Below are 17,323 nucleotides of genomic sequence, written 5' to 3'. Positions count from 1 at the left end.
TTAGCATTAAGTGTTAGCTCAATAAGACAGAAAGGAGAACTACAAACCCACAGGACTGCTCACTGGACTCCGGTGGCTTTCCAACCCAGTCATCGGTCTGAGCCCACTCGGTTACGGCAGAGCTTCAGTGCAGCCTTTTTTGTTTCCAAAGACGCACGGTTCCCCGAGTGTGAGAGGGGGTCTACTTCCAATCACCACAAAGCAAATAGATGGTTTGACCATTGTGCCAGGTTTTGATGAAACTGCAAGGCAGGTCCAGCGCTGTTCACTGGAAGAGAACCAGTCAGGAACTATTGTGGGGGACGGCTCACTGTTAAAGGAAGAAACACTGCTACCTGTTCTATTCATGTTTAATAAATGACCTACCCTTATTATTAATATATGGCAGAGATTTTTGGTATCTTCTGGCTTGTTTAAACATTGAAATAGCTGCTAAGTTCAAGCAAAAAACAGTGCAGCATTCAAATATTGAATTGAGATTTGAACCCTCACTGACGAAAGAATATCAGAGGATTCAAACATTGGGGCTCAGCACTAGTGAGTGTGTGTTTGTGTGTTTGTGTGTTTGTGCGTCAGCCGGTGTTGAACAACAACAACACACACACACACAGGGGTCACGCGGGCTGGCCCAACGTTGGTATTGACCGGTAAACTTGGACGAGGGTCACACAGAATCCATTATTCATAAACAGGGCGAGAGGAGGAAGGGGAGTATTTCCGCTGACAGCATTGTTGCAATCCCACCACAGGGCCCCCCCCCTCCCTCCACCTCCACCCCCACCAGCCCGAGCTCGTCCTTCTCAGAGAGCAGATTCAGTGTCTGGGCCCCCATTCAGATTGATTTGGATCATGCTGATTTCAGAGGCTTTCATTCGATACGCCTGGCGGTCTCAGGCTTCCTGCCCATCACCGGGCCCTAATGCTTTATGAGGCCGTGCGGTTTCTGTGGGGAGAGATGGATTGTTGGAACAGCCAGAGTATCATATCATTTCCCTTTTACTGGCAGATGTGTATATATATATATATATATATATATATATATATATATATATATATATATATATATATATATATATTTATTAAAATATATTGATAGAGTAATATTTCTGGTGGGGGAGGTGCCCAATCGGTGATCAGGAGATGGGTCCAGGAGATGGGTCCAGGAGATGGGTCCAGGGAAGGGGTCCAGGGGATGGGTCCAGGGAAGGGGTCCAGGGGATGGGTCCAGGGAAGGGGTCCAGGGGATGGGTCCAGGAGATGGGTCCAGGAAAGGGGTCCAGGGAAGGGGTCCAGGGGATGGGGGGGCCCCAAGTGAATATTGCAAATTGTTGATTCTCTGATAAATCGGCCACTTTTAATTTGACCAAATGACAAATAAGGATTCCCATCTCCGTTGAGCATGTGTACCAAATCTGCCACGGTGCTGATTCAGGAGACGGTGGGGCGGCGGTAGTTCAGGGGGTAGAGCGGGTTGGCTGGTAACCGGAAGGTTGCTGGCTCAATCCCCGGCTCCTCCTAGCTGAGGGTCGAGGTGTCCCTGAGCAAGCCCCCCCCCCCCCCCCTAACCCCAAAACTGCTCCGAGCAGAGAGGTGGGGCGCCCCCTGTCTGTATAAGCTATAGAAAGGAATCATGATGGCAACCCACCATGACTGCTGAGGAGACTCGACTTTCTATTCTTTATTCTTTTCAGGAGAGGATCTCCAAAATGTTCACAAGAATTCCACCTTATAGAAAAAAAAAATCAATACGGCGAAATTGTGTCAAACATTTTGGAAACCTGCTCACTGAGGATACATACGTCATCGCCAAATTTGAAAACCTATCCGCAATGGTGGGCTAGTCTACAGGCATTACCAATCAAATTATAATACAAGGGAGTCCCTACAAACACAACAGGTCTCCGCAGATACTCTGTGAATACCTAATAAAGCATCTTAGCGAACAAAACATCCCGCATGCACACACACCACCTCAACATCCCCTCACCAGAGGAGGGACGCCGAATGCTCGCTTCACGACGGATAATTAAAAAAGCAGCGTGGCGGTCACCTCTACGCTGGGGGGCTACGGCTCCCTGTATGGGAACACAACACGAGCGGGCTCCTGCAGATGAGAGGGGCCTCCGCCCAACACAAAAGGTAATTAAGTTGACCAGAACACGGCAAAGGCTCTTCGCGCAATCTTTTATGCAGACCAATAAAAGGGCTCCGTGGAAGACGTCAACAACACGGGGCCCCTACAACAATTATGGAATAATTAGTGCCGAAGCACCCGGGGAAGATTTGTCTTTGCCAGAGATATGTGTAAGTAATTGTGTAGGTAATTTCAGTCTTGGCCGGGGCCAAATTGCCTTTGCACCCCGACCCTGGCAGACAGCTGTGAAGGCAGGCCTGGCATCCTTAGTGTTCTGTGTGTGTGTGTGTTTGTTTGTGTTTGTGCGTCTGTGAGAGAGAGAGAGAGAGAGAGAGAGAGAGAGAGAGAGAGAGAGAGAGAACTTGTGCGTCTGTCAAATAAAGAGAGAGAGAGAGAGAGAGAGAGAGAGAGAGAGAGAGAGAGAGAGAGAGAGAGAGAGAGAGAGAGAGAGAGAGAGAGAGAGAGAGAGAGAGAGAGAGAGAGAGAACTTGTGCGTCTGTCAAATAAAGAGAGAGAGAGAGAGAGAGAGAGAGATTGGTGGTGGGGTAAGAGAGGGAAAAAGACTGGGGGAAAGAGAGAGGGAAAGTGGGAGAGAGAGACAGACATAAAGAAACGCTGTGTGCATTGAAACACAATACCCACAAGCATTAATTATGGTGAGCTACTCTGCCTTCTATCATTAGGGTTGGTAGGATTATACCAATATAACGGCAATTACCCAGTCCCCAGAGACACCCTGCAGAGAGAGAGTGGAACTCTTTTTTTAGGATAGCCGTTTCTGTTGTTTACACACACATGAAGTTATTACACTTCCAAATTAACCATTCGAAGATGCCTTCTCCCATTCTAACATGAGGATGGTATAGATGCCTCCACTCTAATAAAGCAGCGGTAAGAGTCTATTTTTACCTCCACAGTGTGGCCCGGGGTGGTTGTGTCACTAGCCATGAAGACTCCATGCTGCGCTGATTCAGCCCCAAACATACACTCTTACTCCTCCTCTCTGTCTCTCTACTGTATCTGTCTCTCTGTGTCTGTCTCTCCCGCACTCTCTCTGTATCTCTCTCCCCCACTCTCCCTGTATATCCCTCTCCCCCTCTCTCCCTGTATCTCCCTCTCTCCCTGTATCTCCCCTCTCCCTCTCTCCCTCTCTCCTCTCTCTCTCTCTCTCTCTCTCTCTCTCTCTCTCTCTCTCTCTCTCTCTCTCTATCTCTCTTAGGCCATTAGTAAAACTGTATGAATTCAGTTGTACAATCAACTGGATGATTTCATCGTGCAGTCAGATGTCATGAAGATATAAATACATATACTTTTTTAAGCATTTCCTTTTCATCACAGAGGAAACATAAGACTGTGACCAGGGTAAGCCAACCGTCATTGTTTGTTCCTTAACCTCTGGCCCCGGACAAAGTGAACACAGTTGAAGCCACATCATCGACAATACGACTCTAAAGGACTCCATGTTAACCAACGCTATGGGTTCATCTCCCTCAAAAATGACACAATGTGCCATCTGCCATTTTGTTACACACGGATCGAGGGTGAAACACATCATTGTTCTCCATGCTTCCTTCCCCTCTCTCTCCGTCTCGCTCTCTCATCGCCTCTCTCTCGGACTAACAAACCCACGCATCGAGTCTTCCTCGTTAACCGCTTTGCTCACGAGTGGCTTAGAAGCCTCGGACTGAATTGAAAAATAACGGGTTTTCCATCGTGTCACGGTGTAATGCTTTGCGCACAATTCAATTCCCCTGTACAGAGATGATTGGAGTTCATTATTCGAGGTCAGGTCTGAATCGTCCAGGTCAAGTGGGCGCCCGTGTCTGCAATTGTAATAGATGAGCAAGGGCCATTCAAGACACACACACACACACACACACACACACACACACACACACACACACACACACACACACACACACACACACACACACACACACACGCACACACACACACGCACGCACACACGCACACACAAGCCCCTTTCAACGCATTCAATCCCGGTGGGACGCAAAATCAATGCTTCAGGAATGTCCACTGTATATTCACCGTGGCATCGTGGCTACTTGCTAGCACTCAGATAATCAGTGTAGTTAATCAATTGATTCAAATGTGTACGTTGCCCACTTAATAAACAGAGGGACAATGCTGTGTCGATGGAGGGTCACGCGATTATCTTATCGTAATCTGGTGTGCCTGTCGCCCCCGTCGACTCAGCCCGTCGTCGGGGAGACAAAATGAGATCAGTGAGGCTAATTCTAGCCTGTTTCAGCCCTCTCTCTTCGCTCTGCTATCCATTCCCCTTCAGTAGTCTCTCCACCCATTATGGTGGGCTATTATTCTGCCATTACTGTGCCATTAGGCTAGCTTTAGCCACCCAAGGTAGCCTATAAGGACACTCACTCTGTTAAATGGCACCTCTGGTGTTCGCTGAAAGCGGGTGAACGGAGGGAAAGCTCGAGTAAACGGCATTGTCATTACTTCTGGAAACTATTGTCTTTTCAATTAGCGAAACTCAGTATCGGAGTGGGCCAAAATAATTACATGATCAGATTTTCAAATACGAAGTAAAAAAAACAAGAAGGGCTACAAAGAATCTGAAAACTGAGTCACTTTTCACAGCCTCCTTGTTCCACCTTCCCCTGGCTGCTAATCCCAAGGTTGTGTGCACTGCTGTTATCCAGGGCTTTTCACAATAAAAGTTCGCTAGTCCTAGGGCCTGATGCCTCAAGGTGCCCCTGTAGGAGGGTTAGAGCGTGTTGGTGGTGGTGGGGGGGGGGGTATGTGGTGACGTCTTAGAGCCTGCGGGGTCTAAACCCCCTAGCAAGAAACATATTAATTCCCTGAACCCTGATAGTCCAAAAAAAACAACAGTCTCTGAACAGGGTTCAGAGACTGTCTGTATCTATTTTCTGCACGACAATCTCTTTCTAGATTTCTTTGTTTGGGGCCTGTACCGGAATAATAAAGATAATAACTTGCTGTTGCTATGGTGGAAAAAAGTTTATGCATACGGTGTCCCAACCATAATGCAATTTGGTTTGCTTTGAAGGAAAAATAAGTACAAAACAACGACAATTATGTAGCTTATAGTGAATCAGCTCCCACAGTGGTAAGTCCTAGGGTCTATATATAAGGCACAGTGAGACCAGTATAGCATAAGGGGCCTTGACAACCTAGCTGGCGAAGGGTAGCAGGGGCCCTTTACGGCAGCACGTCCGTGTGGGAATAGCGTGAGAGTCTGCTTCACCTCCTGTCGCAGGAGGGGCGGGGGAGGCAATTACCCCGGGCCAAGACCTTAAGAAACACCAGCGGCGGATCTGAATACGATGCCTCTCCCAGGGCGGCGGTTTTAATAGGAGCACAGGGGATTGCGTGACGGAGACCATCCCCGGAGAGCCACCCACCCTCCCTCCCCTCCCTCCCTCCCTCCCCCCCCCTCCCCCCGCAGAGAGAGGCCTGCTCACGGGTAATTCTTTCACCTGCAGCACCCTGATACACCTCAGTGTTCTGCACTAATGAAGCACGCTATCTGGCTCGCCGCGGACGAGATGACGACACGCTTGAGCCCAGGGTGGCTTTTTTTTGATTTTTCCAAAACACAAACTGCTTAAAAAAGTTTCCGCACCTCTTGAGCCTTTTCCCATGATTAATAGGGTGGGATGCAGCGGTTGAAAAGTACAATTAAAGCTACATTACATTACAGACACAGGCGCTCTCGGTAGCCTGGGTAAGAAGCAGGACCTGGGGGACCCAGCTCCACTTGAGAAGTCATTACTTTCTCCAAGGCTCTTGGCCCATGGAATACATTACCTTTACCGTCGCACCGTCGGAGCCTTTCGGGTAGTTCTTGTTCTTTTTTTGTTTCTTCTTCTTCTTCCTGTTCCTCTTCTCCTTCCCATTCTTCTTCCTCTTTTCAAAAGGTCTGCATGCAATTATAGGAGTGGAAAGAAGAAGGTGCATCTAATAGTCCCCGGCCCCCATACAGAGATTGAATGCCAGCAGAACACAAGCTCAGGTGGCCCCTGGGAGCCCCCCCCTGCCTGCCAGATAGCATGGAGAGGCTCTGATGGCCGCCGTCATCATTACCGTCGCTCTCTTCGCGACGGAGATACGGAAAAACGGGGGGGAAAGACAAAAATACAGAGAGTGCAAAGCCTCCATTTTCCCAAAGCAAATGGCTTTCCAAAAACAGCACGGATGGATTTCCAATATTCTAAAAGAGACAACTGCCTCTTGCAGGAAAACAAAGATATTTCCTTTCAGAAAACGATGAAAAACTGCCAGCACCCCTTTGACCTTGTCGACAGCCTCTATCATGAAAGTGTCTCCTTGAAAACGACAGCCAGATTACCCGCGGACGTGGATAAGCATGTTCAGCTGGCACGGCTCATGTTGTCAAACGGGCGTTTTTAACGGTACAGTACCAACTTGCTTCCAGTTTCTGTTCTCCCTGGATTACCCTCAATGCCTAGCGTAACCAGGGATCATTACACCCATAAATCCCTCTTTTGCATAATGTTATTGTGAGCATTTCTCTGGATTTAACTTTCAGCTACAATACAATTAATTGTATGGAAATGCTAAACCCAGCCATTGTACCGTCCCGTATCCACCAGGGACACACAGGGGTCTGCCATCCCACCTTTGAACAGCAGGGGGATGGTGGGGTATGGGGGGAATCATCATAATTGGGGTATCATTATGGATCCCATCTCCCCCCTCTCTGCCCTCGATAACGAGCCCGAGAAAAAGTGATTGTCGTACATTTGACGCCTCGCTGCCTTCTTACCGCCATTGACGCTTTTCTGCAAGGGGAGGCGAAGCGAGGGAGTCTAGATTCCTATGAGGTGCATTTAAATCACAGTCTCCATGCATCACCCGCAATACATTCCCCCGAGAGAGATAGATAGAGAGGGGGAGAGAGAGAGAGAGGGGGGTGGGAGAAAGAAAGATGGAGAGAGAGAGAGAGAGAGAGAGAGAGAGAGAGAGAGAGAGAGAAGAGAGAGAGAGAGAGAGAGAGAGAGAGAGGGGGGAAAGAGAGAGAGCCAGAGGGACAGAGAGGGGAGAGAGATGGGAGAGTGAGATAGGGAGAGCGAGATAGGGAGATAGGGAGAGAGAGAGAGAGAGAGAGAGAGAGAGAGAGAGAGAGAGAGAGAGAGAGAGAGAGAGAGAGAGAGAGAGAGAGAGACAGGGAGAGGGAGAGGGAGATAGGGAGAGCGAGATAGGGAGAGAGACAGACAGAGGGAGAGAGAGAGCAATATAAAGAGAGGGAAATGGAGAGGGAGAGAGAGGGAGAGAAAAAGAGAAAAGGGAGTCGGGGAGAGAGAGCAAGGAAGGGAGAGAGAGCGAGAGAGAGCGAGAGAGAGAGAGAGAGAGAGAGAGAGAGAGAGAGCTGAGATGGCGTCCTTCAAGCCCCACTGGGTTTCCTGCCTCCGTAAAATGGGAGCAGAAGATTAGGGGGGAGGGAGGGGGGGGGATGTAGAGGAGGGGGGGTGGGGGGGGGGGGGGGTAAACACCAAAATCGGGTCTAATCCCATCTCATACAGCTGAAGATACACAGTTTCTGTTTCTGAGTCTTGGTAATAGAAATAGCAGTAGTGTGTGCGTATGTGTGTGTGTGTGTGTGTGTGTGTGTGTGTGTGTGTGTGTGTGTGTGTGTGTGTGTGTGTGTGTGTGTGTGTGTGTGTGTGTGTGTGTGTGTGTTTGTTTGTGCCACATTCACTGCAAAGCCAATACATACAAGGTATTTGGGATGGATATTGTCGCATGCTTTACTTTATCTGCCCTTCCACTCATCTCTAATTAATCCTGCATTCAACATCTACGATAACTAGCCTTTACATTTAATTACGATTATGCCCCGAACCAACACTTAAATATACACACCGCCCATTCCACTCATTTCATTCCACATAGAGGAAATCGCCAGGCAAGCTCAAACGTCTCTTCCACTACACAGACTTTGCTTGTTTGCAAACGGCCGCCATTCGATGCTATCCGACCGTGTTAGGAACCAAAAAAAGGGAAGCACCTTCATGCAAATCTGACCCCCTTTCCCCCCCCCCCCCCCCCTCGCTACAGCCCCCCCTTCACAGAGAGCATCTTACATAACCGCACGTTAGCCAACGCACCCCCCCCCCCCCCCCCCCCCCCCCTTCCTCTCCCTATCTCTTCCTCTCCATCTCCGCAATTACATTCCCCCTCTCTCTCGTTGTCATGATACGGAACATTTCACAAAGCGCCCCCTCCCCGCATTATCTGTGCGTCGATAAGTGAGAGGAAGCATTCAGAGGGTTCGCTGGAGCGAGTGTCGGGAGAGCAGATCCTCACAGCCCAGTGAGCTCACAGCAGGCCTTATCAACATCCCCCCCCCCCCCACCCACGACCCCTAGTCCCCCCCTCCCCCCCCCAAGTGATGGAGTCACTGCACACGTGGCAGGAGGGTCGTGCATCCTACTTGTAAGTAGCAAAGTAGCACTCCCTCATAATCACACATGCACACACACACACAAACACGTACACACACACACACACACACACAGACATTAGTCATACACACATCGTGTGTACATTACATGTGCATCCATGCTTACCCACACTTTCATCATAGAGACACACACATACACATACGCAGGCATGCAATCACATACACACACACACACACACACACACACACACACACATGGTTAGACACACACACACATGGTTAGACACACACACACACACACACAAACATGGTTAGACACACACACACACACACACACACACACGGTTAGACACACACACACACACACACACACACACACACACACACACACACACACACACACACACACACACACACACACACACACACACACACACACACACACACCGAGGCTGAGACCTTAATGTGAACTGATGCTTTCCACAGCCAGCCTTCCCTCCCCGGACCGCGGCCGCAGCCGCAGCAGAACAAGTGGGCCACATGTGTTTCACCTGAGCCCATCGTCCACAGCTCATTGTGAACGGGGGGTTGCTCAGCACTATGCCGGAGCTGCCAGGTCCCCCGGTCCCCGGAGAGGACACCGGTACGGCTTTGATCAGAGGCCTGGTGACGTGACGGGTTGAGGCGGAGGACAGAACTACAACGACGAAGTAGCTTCTGAGTTATTCAGGGAGAATCTCCAGCGCGGCAATCATAAGTAGTGCTCTTAAAGGGAGCCACTGCATTGCAAATCGAGGAGAGCCTTGGAGAGCCTGTGCATTTAAATCGACCGGCCTTGTGCGCATAGAATGTGGGATGGCACTCCACCCTGAAGACGGTGGAGCAGTGAACCGGTGAACGGGTTCAAGGTGTATTCTAAAGGGATACCTGACCGTATTACACCCATAGCAACAACTTAAGTGGGTGGGAGTTGCTTCACTATAGTGTTGTTTGCGCTGCAATCCGTTGCTCTATCGCAAACATTCGGCATCCCGACAGCAACGGGCCACTTGGGGAGAGCGGGCTGTGAATGAGAGCTAATTTCATGATTGCCCATACATCCCTATAGAGAGCTTCCTCCGCTCGCATCACAAAAACCTGCTCCTTGCCCCGGTGAGGAAGACAATGATTATGATGATGATACAGAGTGTACATAATCATCATGTTCGTAATCATAAAGGCAGTGTACTCGGAGTGGTGAGTAATCCCAGAGACCTAAAGCTTAGGTGACTAACACGCTCGCACTGCGTGCATGTTCTGGATCCAGCTCATATCGTGGCACGCGGAACGTGGGGATTTGACAGGCCAATCACATTGTATGCAAGTGTGTTATTACAGTGGAATCGGAAATCAACAAAAGGATGCTGGCTACTGAGCCCTGTGCTGAATACTGGTTGTGCAGGGTGAAATAATATAGGATTTGTTTGCATAGAATGTGGCGGATTTCCATAACCGGCACAAATCTTAGTGAAAGCACAAATCGTACCGGCATGTATGAAATGTTTACTATCCACACGAATGTTGCAACATGATTGATGCACCCAGCACGGTGGGAAACCGAATTCTTCCTTGGTCGCTTAGTCGCCACTTAATAAATAATAAACCTCACAAATATGCGTTGTTTAATTAAAGTGCTCCACAGTTTGCATATTTGATTGCATTTGTTGTGTTTGTTTCCATGCTAGCAATCCACTGGCTTTTGATAGAGGTATTATTGAGCACAGTTTACCCTCCAGTGGTTCTAGAAAAAAACCTCAAAGGCCTCAACAGGCCTTTCCCCATATCAACAATTATTCATAGTGTATACTAATACAAACACATTAATAAAAACAGAATGTCAAATAGGGCTTGTGCAATTTGGGAGGATGGGAGCTTTGGAATGATTGGTATTATGTTGGTTGTTTTTTTTTGGTATTATGTTGGTCGTTTTTTGGTCACCAATAATGTGTGTTTATCATCTTGTGATTGAATAAGTCTATGTATGTATGCATGTATGTATGCATGTATGCATGTATGTATGTATGTATGTATGTATGTATGTATGTATGTATGTATGTATGTATGTATGTATGTATGTATGTATGCATGCATGTATGTATGCATGCATGTATGTATGTATGCACTATGTATGTATGTATGTATGTATGTATGTATGTATGTATGTATGTATGTATGTATGTATGTATGTATGTATGTATGTATGTATGTATGTATGTACTATGCATGTATGTATGTATGCAATGCATGCATGTATGTATGTATGTATGTATGTATGTATGTATGTATGTATGTATGTATGTATGTATGTATGTATGTATGCATGTATGTATGTATGTATGTATGTATGTATGTATGTATGTATGTATGTATGTATGTATGCATGCATGTATGTATGTATGTATGTATTGTTGTGTATTTTTTTACTCTGTGTTTGGTTATTTGTTTATTTTGTTTGTGTTGATATGGATCCTCCTGGGTCTGAAATAAAGAATTATATAATATATATATGCATGTATGCATGTATGCATGTATGAAGGTCTATGTTTATCACCTTGTGATTGAATATCTCAATGTTTGTACGTATGTAAGTATGCAAGTATATGTGTATGCAAGTATATATGTGTGTGCATGCAGGTAGTGCATTATGGACCACACTACCCCCAACTCTAATGTCCCACTTTGGCCAACCTCAAGCGCCAAATAAAGGTCTGGCTTTGAGCCAACCACCTCTAATTGTCTGCTGTACCGTATTGGCCCAGCAGAGCATACTAATGAAATGCGTCTCCATTTTAACACATACTCATGAATTATCCTGTTTTTCTCTTTTTGTCTCTCCTCGTTTTATATAGCAAATTGTACTATTGTATGTATTTTTTCATTTGTACTGTTACATCTACCTGCCTAATGGACTGCAGATGGAAATTAGCCGCCGGGCTACAATCTGGCACATTTACGTGTACTGCTGTACATGTTTATTAATGTGCATTGTCCTGAAAATAAAATAATTTAAAAAAATGCATGCATGCATTGATGCATGTATGAATGTCTGTATGCACATGCCCTCGTGATGAACACAGACGCCCACGGCTGGACTTACGATCTGCAGCTTCAGGTAGTCTCCCAGGCCCGAGGAGCTGTCCACCCTGACCAGCACCGCGTCCTTCAGGTGCGTGCTGAAGCCCACCGCCAGGCGGTCCGCACGCGTGCTGGGCCGGTCGTTGGGGGGCCACGTGTACGTGATTAGTCCACCGTCACGCCCGAATATGTACGTTGTTCCCGCTGAGGAGAGAGAGGGCAAAGGGAGAGAGAGAGAGGTGATAGTTAGTGATGCACACCACATTCCACACACTCACACACTAGTTTCCCATCACTGTTTACTGCTTAGTCATTAAGAAGGAGCTTTTATCCAAATTGACTTATAGTTGAATTCGGACACATGTCATTAGGACGACGGGAGGGGGTCACACATCTTGTTCAGGGTAAGAAGTGGCAGACACCAGCCTAACCACATCTCCATCAAGGCCCCCCCTCTGTGCTGTGGGCACACCGTGTACCTCCTTGATCGGCCCCCACAAGCAATCCCATCAGACGAACATCGGCCGTCCCCCCGCCCGACACGATCCCCCTCGCCACCGCCGATTCCTAATTCTGATTCTGCCTCGTCCCGTCTGAAGTGGCCACCAAAGAGCGCCGCTGAAGACGTAATCCCTCTCTTCTCCCCCGGCAGCAGCGTGCCTTCCCCTCCGACGAGTGTACCTCCAGAGACCCCGAGGGAGAGCGGGGATGACAGCCAGCGGTGAAGCACATCCTATTATGCTGCGCAATTACTCATCCCTCCCCCCCCCCCCCCCCCCCCCCCCCCCTCCACCGCGGTACGTCCTCCATCCCTCACTCCGGATAGCGGGCCCGAGCCGGCCCGACTAAACATCAGCGTCCGCTCCAGCTGTGTATGCGTCTGCCCGGAGCGCGGGCTCTCCCCAGCACCTGACAGGCCCGCCTTTGCACTTCGTTAGGCAGCCTCCATAAGGCAAGACAAAAGCGCCCGTGTTATTATTCGTCCGATTCGTCCAATTACGCTGCTCGCCGCGACCCCGCCGACCCCCCCATTGCACCAGCTATTTCCCGTTCTGTCGGGGCATGGCGTGTCTTTGTCTCCGGCCGGTGTTCCCCGAGAAAATAAAGGTTTGAACATGACCCCTGGTGGATGGAAGTCACTATTAAAAGAGGGTTTTGATTAACTAGCCGTTGAGCCGAGGCTAGGCCCCGCGGCTCCGGGCTGGCCTCCCGCTCAAATTAATGGTTAAAAATGGAATCTGAAAGTAATGAATGAGGGGGGACACTGTTTCTATCCTTTATGCATTGGAGTCTGTTCCCCTTCTTTCGTAAAGACACGAGTCTGCGGCATGCGGGTGCATTTACCGGCGGTGAATGCCTCGTCTTTTACAGTTCAGAAAATCCCGTAAGTGGTTCCCTTCTTTTCCTTGTAATTGCGACCGTCTCCATCAGATACCGTTTGTTGTGAATACCGTCGACAGCTAGCCGAGCTGAAATGAACGGCTGTTTAGAGAGAGTCTGGAATGGAAGATGGGCCCGCGATATTAACCATGCAACTCCTATCACCTCAGGGCTCTGTGTTTGTGTAAACTGTTTACGAAAAAAGAAATGAAAAACGTGAGCGATAAAGTGAGAGAGAGACACAGAGTAGGGGAGGTAAACACTGCGATTAGAGAGGCAAGAGGAGGAAGGGAGGATGGGTGTAAATATTCATGGAGGGGAGTTAAATAGCCTTAGCCCGAACAATAGAATATACCGTCTTCAGGCTGCGTGATTTCACTATGTTCTTGTAAACCAGCAGCCTGCAAAACTATCCATGAACTTTTATTTATATATTTCTGCTGTTTGTTTTCCATTTTTTTTCCCCCTGTTGAGGAGCTTTAGCACAGAGTGGAGAGGGCCCACTCTGTGCTAAAGCTCATTATCTCAATTCATTCCCCCATCTCAGTGCCAACATCAGCTAAGAGGAATGACGTCTTTCATTAACATCAACATAATTAACAACTGTTTTTTGGTGACACACATTTCCACGGAGGGGGATTTACTCTCTTTTTTCCTCACGATGAATTCGTTAAATTGGGCGAATCGGTGTTCCACATTAGCACTCTCGGGGAAATAAAAGGCGGCCTGTTACGACTCGCGATGAGTCAAGACGGAGCAAAAACATGTCGTGTCTGCGGACGGGCGGCAGGGTCGTCAACGTCGTTCACTCCAAAATGGCTGCCGCCGGGGCTACCATTGAAAGCCGCTCCTGTTATCAGCGCGGCCGATACCTCGCCTTTGAGGAGCCCCCCGCCACCCGCTCCTCGAGCCCCCGCCCCCCCACCCCCGCTAGTCGCTGGCGTAGGACCTTTGTGGGCCGGGTCCTCATTACGCTGGAAGCCACCCAACAACTCTGGCGCTCCGGCTTATTATAATTAAGCTCTTTTACACCATGGCAGTATTGGAATTCACACGAGCCCTCAAGCAAGAACACCCCCCCCCCCCCCCCCCCCCCCCCCCCCCCCCCGCCCAACCCCCGTCTATTCAAACTGGAGGACGCTCACTTCATCAGGCGGCCCCACCACAACAACAGGGACCCGTGTGGAGAGAGCACACAGCCGTTTCCAGAGGGCTATCGCTGGGGGTGGGGGTAGACCAATGAACAGCTGTAATGGAGGAACTCATTTCAGGGGGGGGGTGCGACTGAAAGGTCAACAAACCGCTCTAAGCGAATCAGCAATGACTCGAATGAATGTGGTAATAAAGAAAAAATACCGGCAACAACAAAAAAAACGTTTTGTGGTGTTAATTTCCCCCGCTGCGATAAGGACGGGGGAAAAAATGCAGCAGATGTGTCCGTGTGTGTGTGTGTGTGTGTGTGTGTGTGTGTGTCTTGGTGGCACTCCTTGAAATCCACATAAACGAGTATGAACACTCCTTGAGGGACTGTAGGGGATTAGGACGGGATACATGGATGAACACGAGCCCTGCGCACCTACACACACACACACACACACACACACACACACAGGCAGGCACGCACACACATACACACACGTATTCCTGCAGTGGTGGGAGTAATTATCTACTTCCTCCACGTCCCCCCTTATTCGTTTGGGTCTCCTGGGACATGGGGGATGAGTGTGTGTGTGTGTGTGTGTGTGTGTGTGTGTGTGTGTGTGTGTGTGTGTGTGTGTGTGTGTGTGTGTGTGTGTGTTGGGGGGTGGAGGGAGGGCTCGATACAGATCTATCCGTAGTCATTAGATACAGTCGCTGTTATCCTGGATCCAACGGGTGTCTCTCTGCATGAATGCGCGATCACTTGTCTTTGGCATTAAAAACAAGGGGCGCCGTGTGGGCGCGTGTGACAGCACAAACGCACAAGCGTTTAAAGTAGAGACATGAAGGCACAGGCGACGTGACGACAGCCTCTCTGAAGGCCACGGGGATGCTAGGCATCCCTTACTGAGAGTCGGTGCCTGAATAACATGTTTACCAGAGACTGAGTGTGTTTGTTCGCGTTTCCGCATGCTCTTTCGTAGGGCTGGCCGATTAATCGAATTTTAATCGCGATTTCTATTTTGGCGTCAAACGATCGCAAATAATTTACATAATCGACTTTTTTTTTTAATGTTTTATAGAAGGGGCAGAACAGCTGGATACATATCTGTTTATCATTTAAGATTGAAAATCTTTCTTTTTGACCATTTTGTGTATATTTTTAAGGTGAAATTTCGAAGTTCTGTTATAAAAAAAGAATTCGGAGAGACATGTTGAATAAATACAACATGTTTTTAAACTCAAAAATAATCGTCTGAATAATCGTGATTTCAATATTGACCAAAATAGTTGTGAGTATGATTTTTCCCGTAATCGAGCAGCCCTACTCTCATGCAGAGGGAGAAGAAGCTATGGGGGACTGAGAAATCTTGACATTGAACACAATGCGCAAGGTGTCCGGGTGTCCGGGTTTGTAAGAACATCACAACATGCTCAGCATTCACTGGCGTGGTGAAGGACACTGGGTATGGATTAGTTGTGCTTTCGTTCATCGCTTCCAAGGTGTCTATTGTTTACGGTCGAGATTGATCAGGTAAATATTTAATGATATTTACGGTCTTCTTTCGGTTGACTGTATTATGTGTGCACTCCTTTATATTCACAATTTGTTATATTCGCACTACATAAAATGCTTGATGAATAAATTATTCATGCCTAATGAGGTGTCCAATATTTTGACTTTGGATACAGTTTTAACATTTTCAGTTTTTGGGCAAAAATATTAAATCAGTTGGGTTTAATAGAAAGATCTAATTACCCAAGCTGTTTAGCAGCTGAGAAACGGTTACACTCTGGGGAGTAACACAAAAAGACAAATACTGACGGGACCAACGACAGTCACCGCAAAGGGAGAATCTGCAGAATTAACACGACTATGAATAAATAGATGTCTCATATGAGGTCCAGAGCAAAAACAACACATATGCAGACACCGCTTCTACCTTGGCCGCTGTGTCAGTGTGAAAACGCTTCAGCAAACACTGGAAAAACAATCCAATCCCAAGCCTATTTAATACCTTCGATTCCATTACATCAATTCGTACAGATTTTCTACACGGTTGAAAGTCCCTGTTTAGTGTTTGTGTGTGTGTGTGTGTGTGTGTGTGTGTGTGTGTGTGTGTGTGTGTGTGTGTGTGTGTGTGTGTGTGTGTGTGTGTGTGTGTGCGTGCGTGCGTGTGTGTGTGTGCAAACAATGGTTCATAATACCCCACAGTGTGGGGCTAAGGTCAGGCTCGCTGACTGTCTTTCCTCTGACCTCCAGGGCCGGTCTCCTAATGAGCCTCATATTACCCCCGCTGCCGAGAAGCGGGGCGGGGGGAATTCAATGCTAATCTCATAGCAGCGTTGCGCGTGTGAATTGGAACGATCGCGCGTATGGATTTTGACAGCCCACACGTCCATAACCACGCCGCTCGCTTATGCCTCTTCTCGTAAAAGAAGCCGAAAGCGACCGAGCTCAGCCATTCTTAGCATTGCTGAGAGAATTCCCTCGGTGCAGGAGGTGGTGGTGGTGGTGGTGGGTGGAGGTGGTGCCGTTTGATTTGGGATTGTGAACCTCCCCCCAAAGCTACTCAACAATGTAGGTCCTGCAAATAGACAACCTTTCCTGGGAAGGGGAGGGGATTCGGTAACACTTGACTAATAAGGGTAAATAAATGAACCATTGATTACCATAAGTAGCAGTAATACGTTTACTGATGTATAGTCACCATGAACTAATGGTGTTCATGTTTACTAATGTAGTTCATGTTAACTAGGCTAATCCTTTACACATTATGTAATAGGGTTAGGGTTAACACCAGCCCACTAACCCTAAGAGACCCTATGATTATTACGGCATTAACTCATTTTAATAAATAGTTCATTAATGTTCCCTCATTTGTTAAGTCTTACTAGGGATTCCCAGTGTTAAACATCCCCCCTGAGTTGTAACATTTGACCTCTGGTCTGATTTCGGACTAAGACTAGAGAATACCACTGCACTCGCGTTGAATGAGTTGGACCTGTCTTGAGAATCCCCCCGCCATATCGGACCAAAGCCCCTCTTCACAAAACAATAATCAATACAATACGGGTGGAAATAAAATGGATGCCAGAAACGATGAAGAAAACCTAGTGAAGAA

General features: G+C 48.0%; 1 protein-coding gene across 27 annotated transcripts in view; it reads right to left on the bottom strand.

The window, feature by feature from the left end:
• Window positions 1-17,323, bottom strand: part of LOC115559596 (neurexin-1a) — a 225,967-nt gene that overhangs the window by 64,273 nt on the left and 144,371 nt on the right. For all 27 annotated transcript variants that reach the window (XM_030378515.1, XM_030378516.1, XM_030378533.1 and 24 more), the window contains one exon: window positions 11,701-11,882. In XM_030378515.1, the coding sequence (XP_030234375.1) occupies window positions 11,701-11,882 (182 nt within the window). The remainder of the gene's footprint in view (window positions 1-11,700; window positions 11,883-17,323) is intronic.

This window comes from Gadus morhua, chromosome 15, assembly GCF_902167405.1.
Source record: "Gadus morhua chromosome 15, gadMor3.0, whole genome shotgun sequence".
NCBI lineage: Eukaryota > Metazoa > Chordata > Actinopteri > Gadiformes > Gadidae > Gadus > Gadus morhua.
This window is presented reverse-complemented; position numbering and strand designations above follow the sequence as displayed.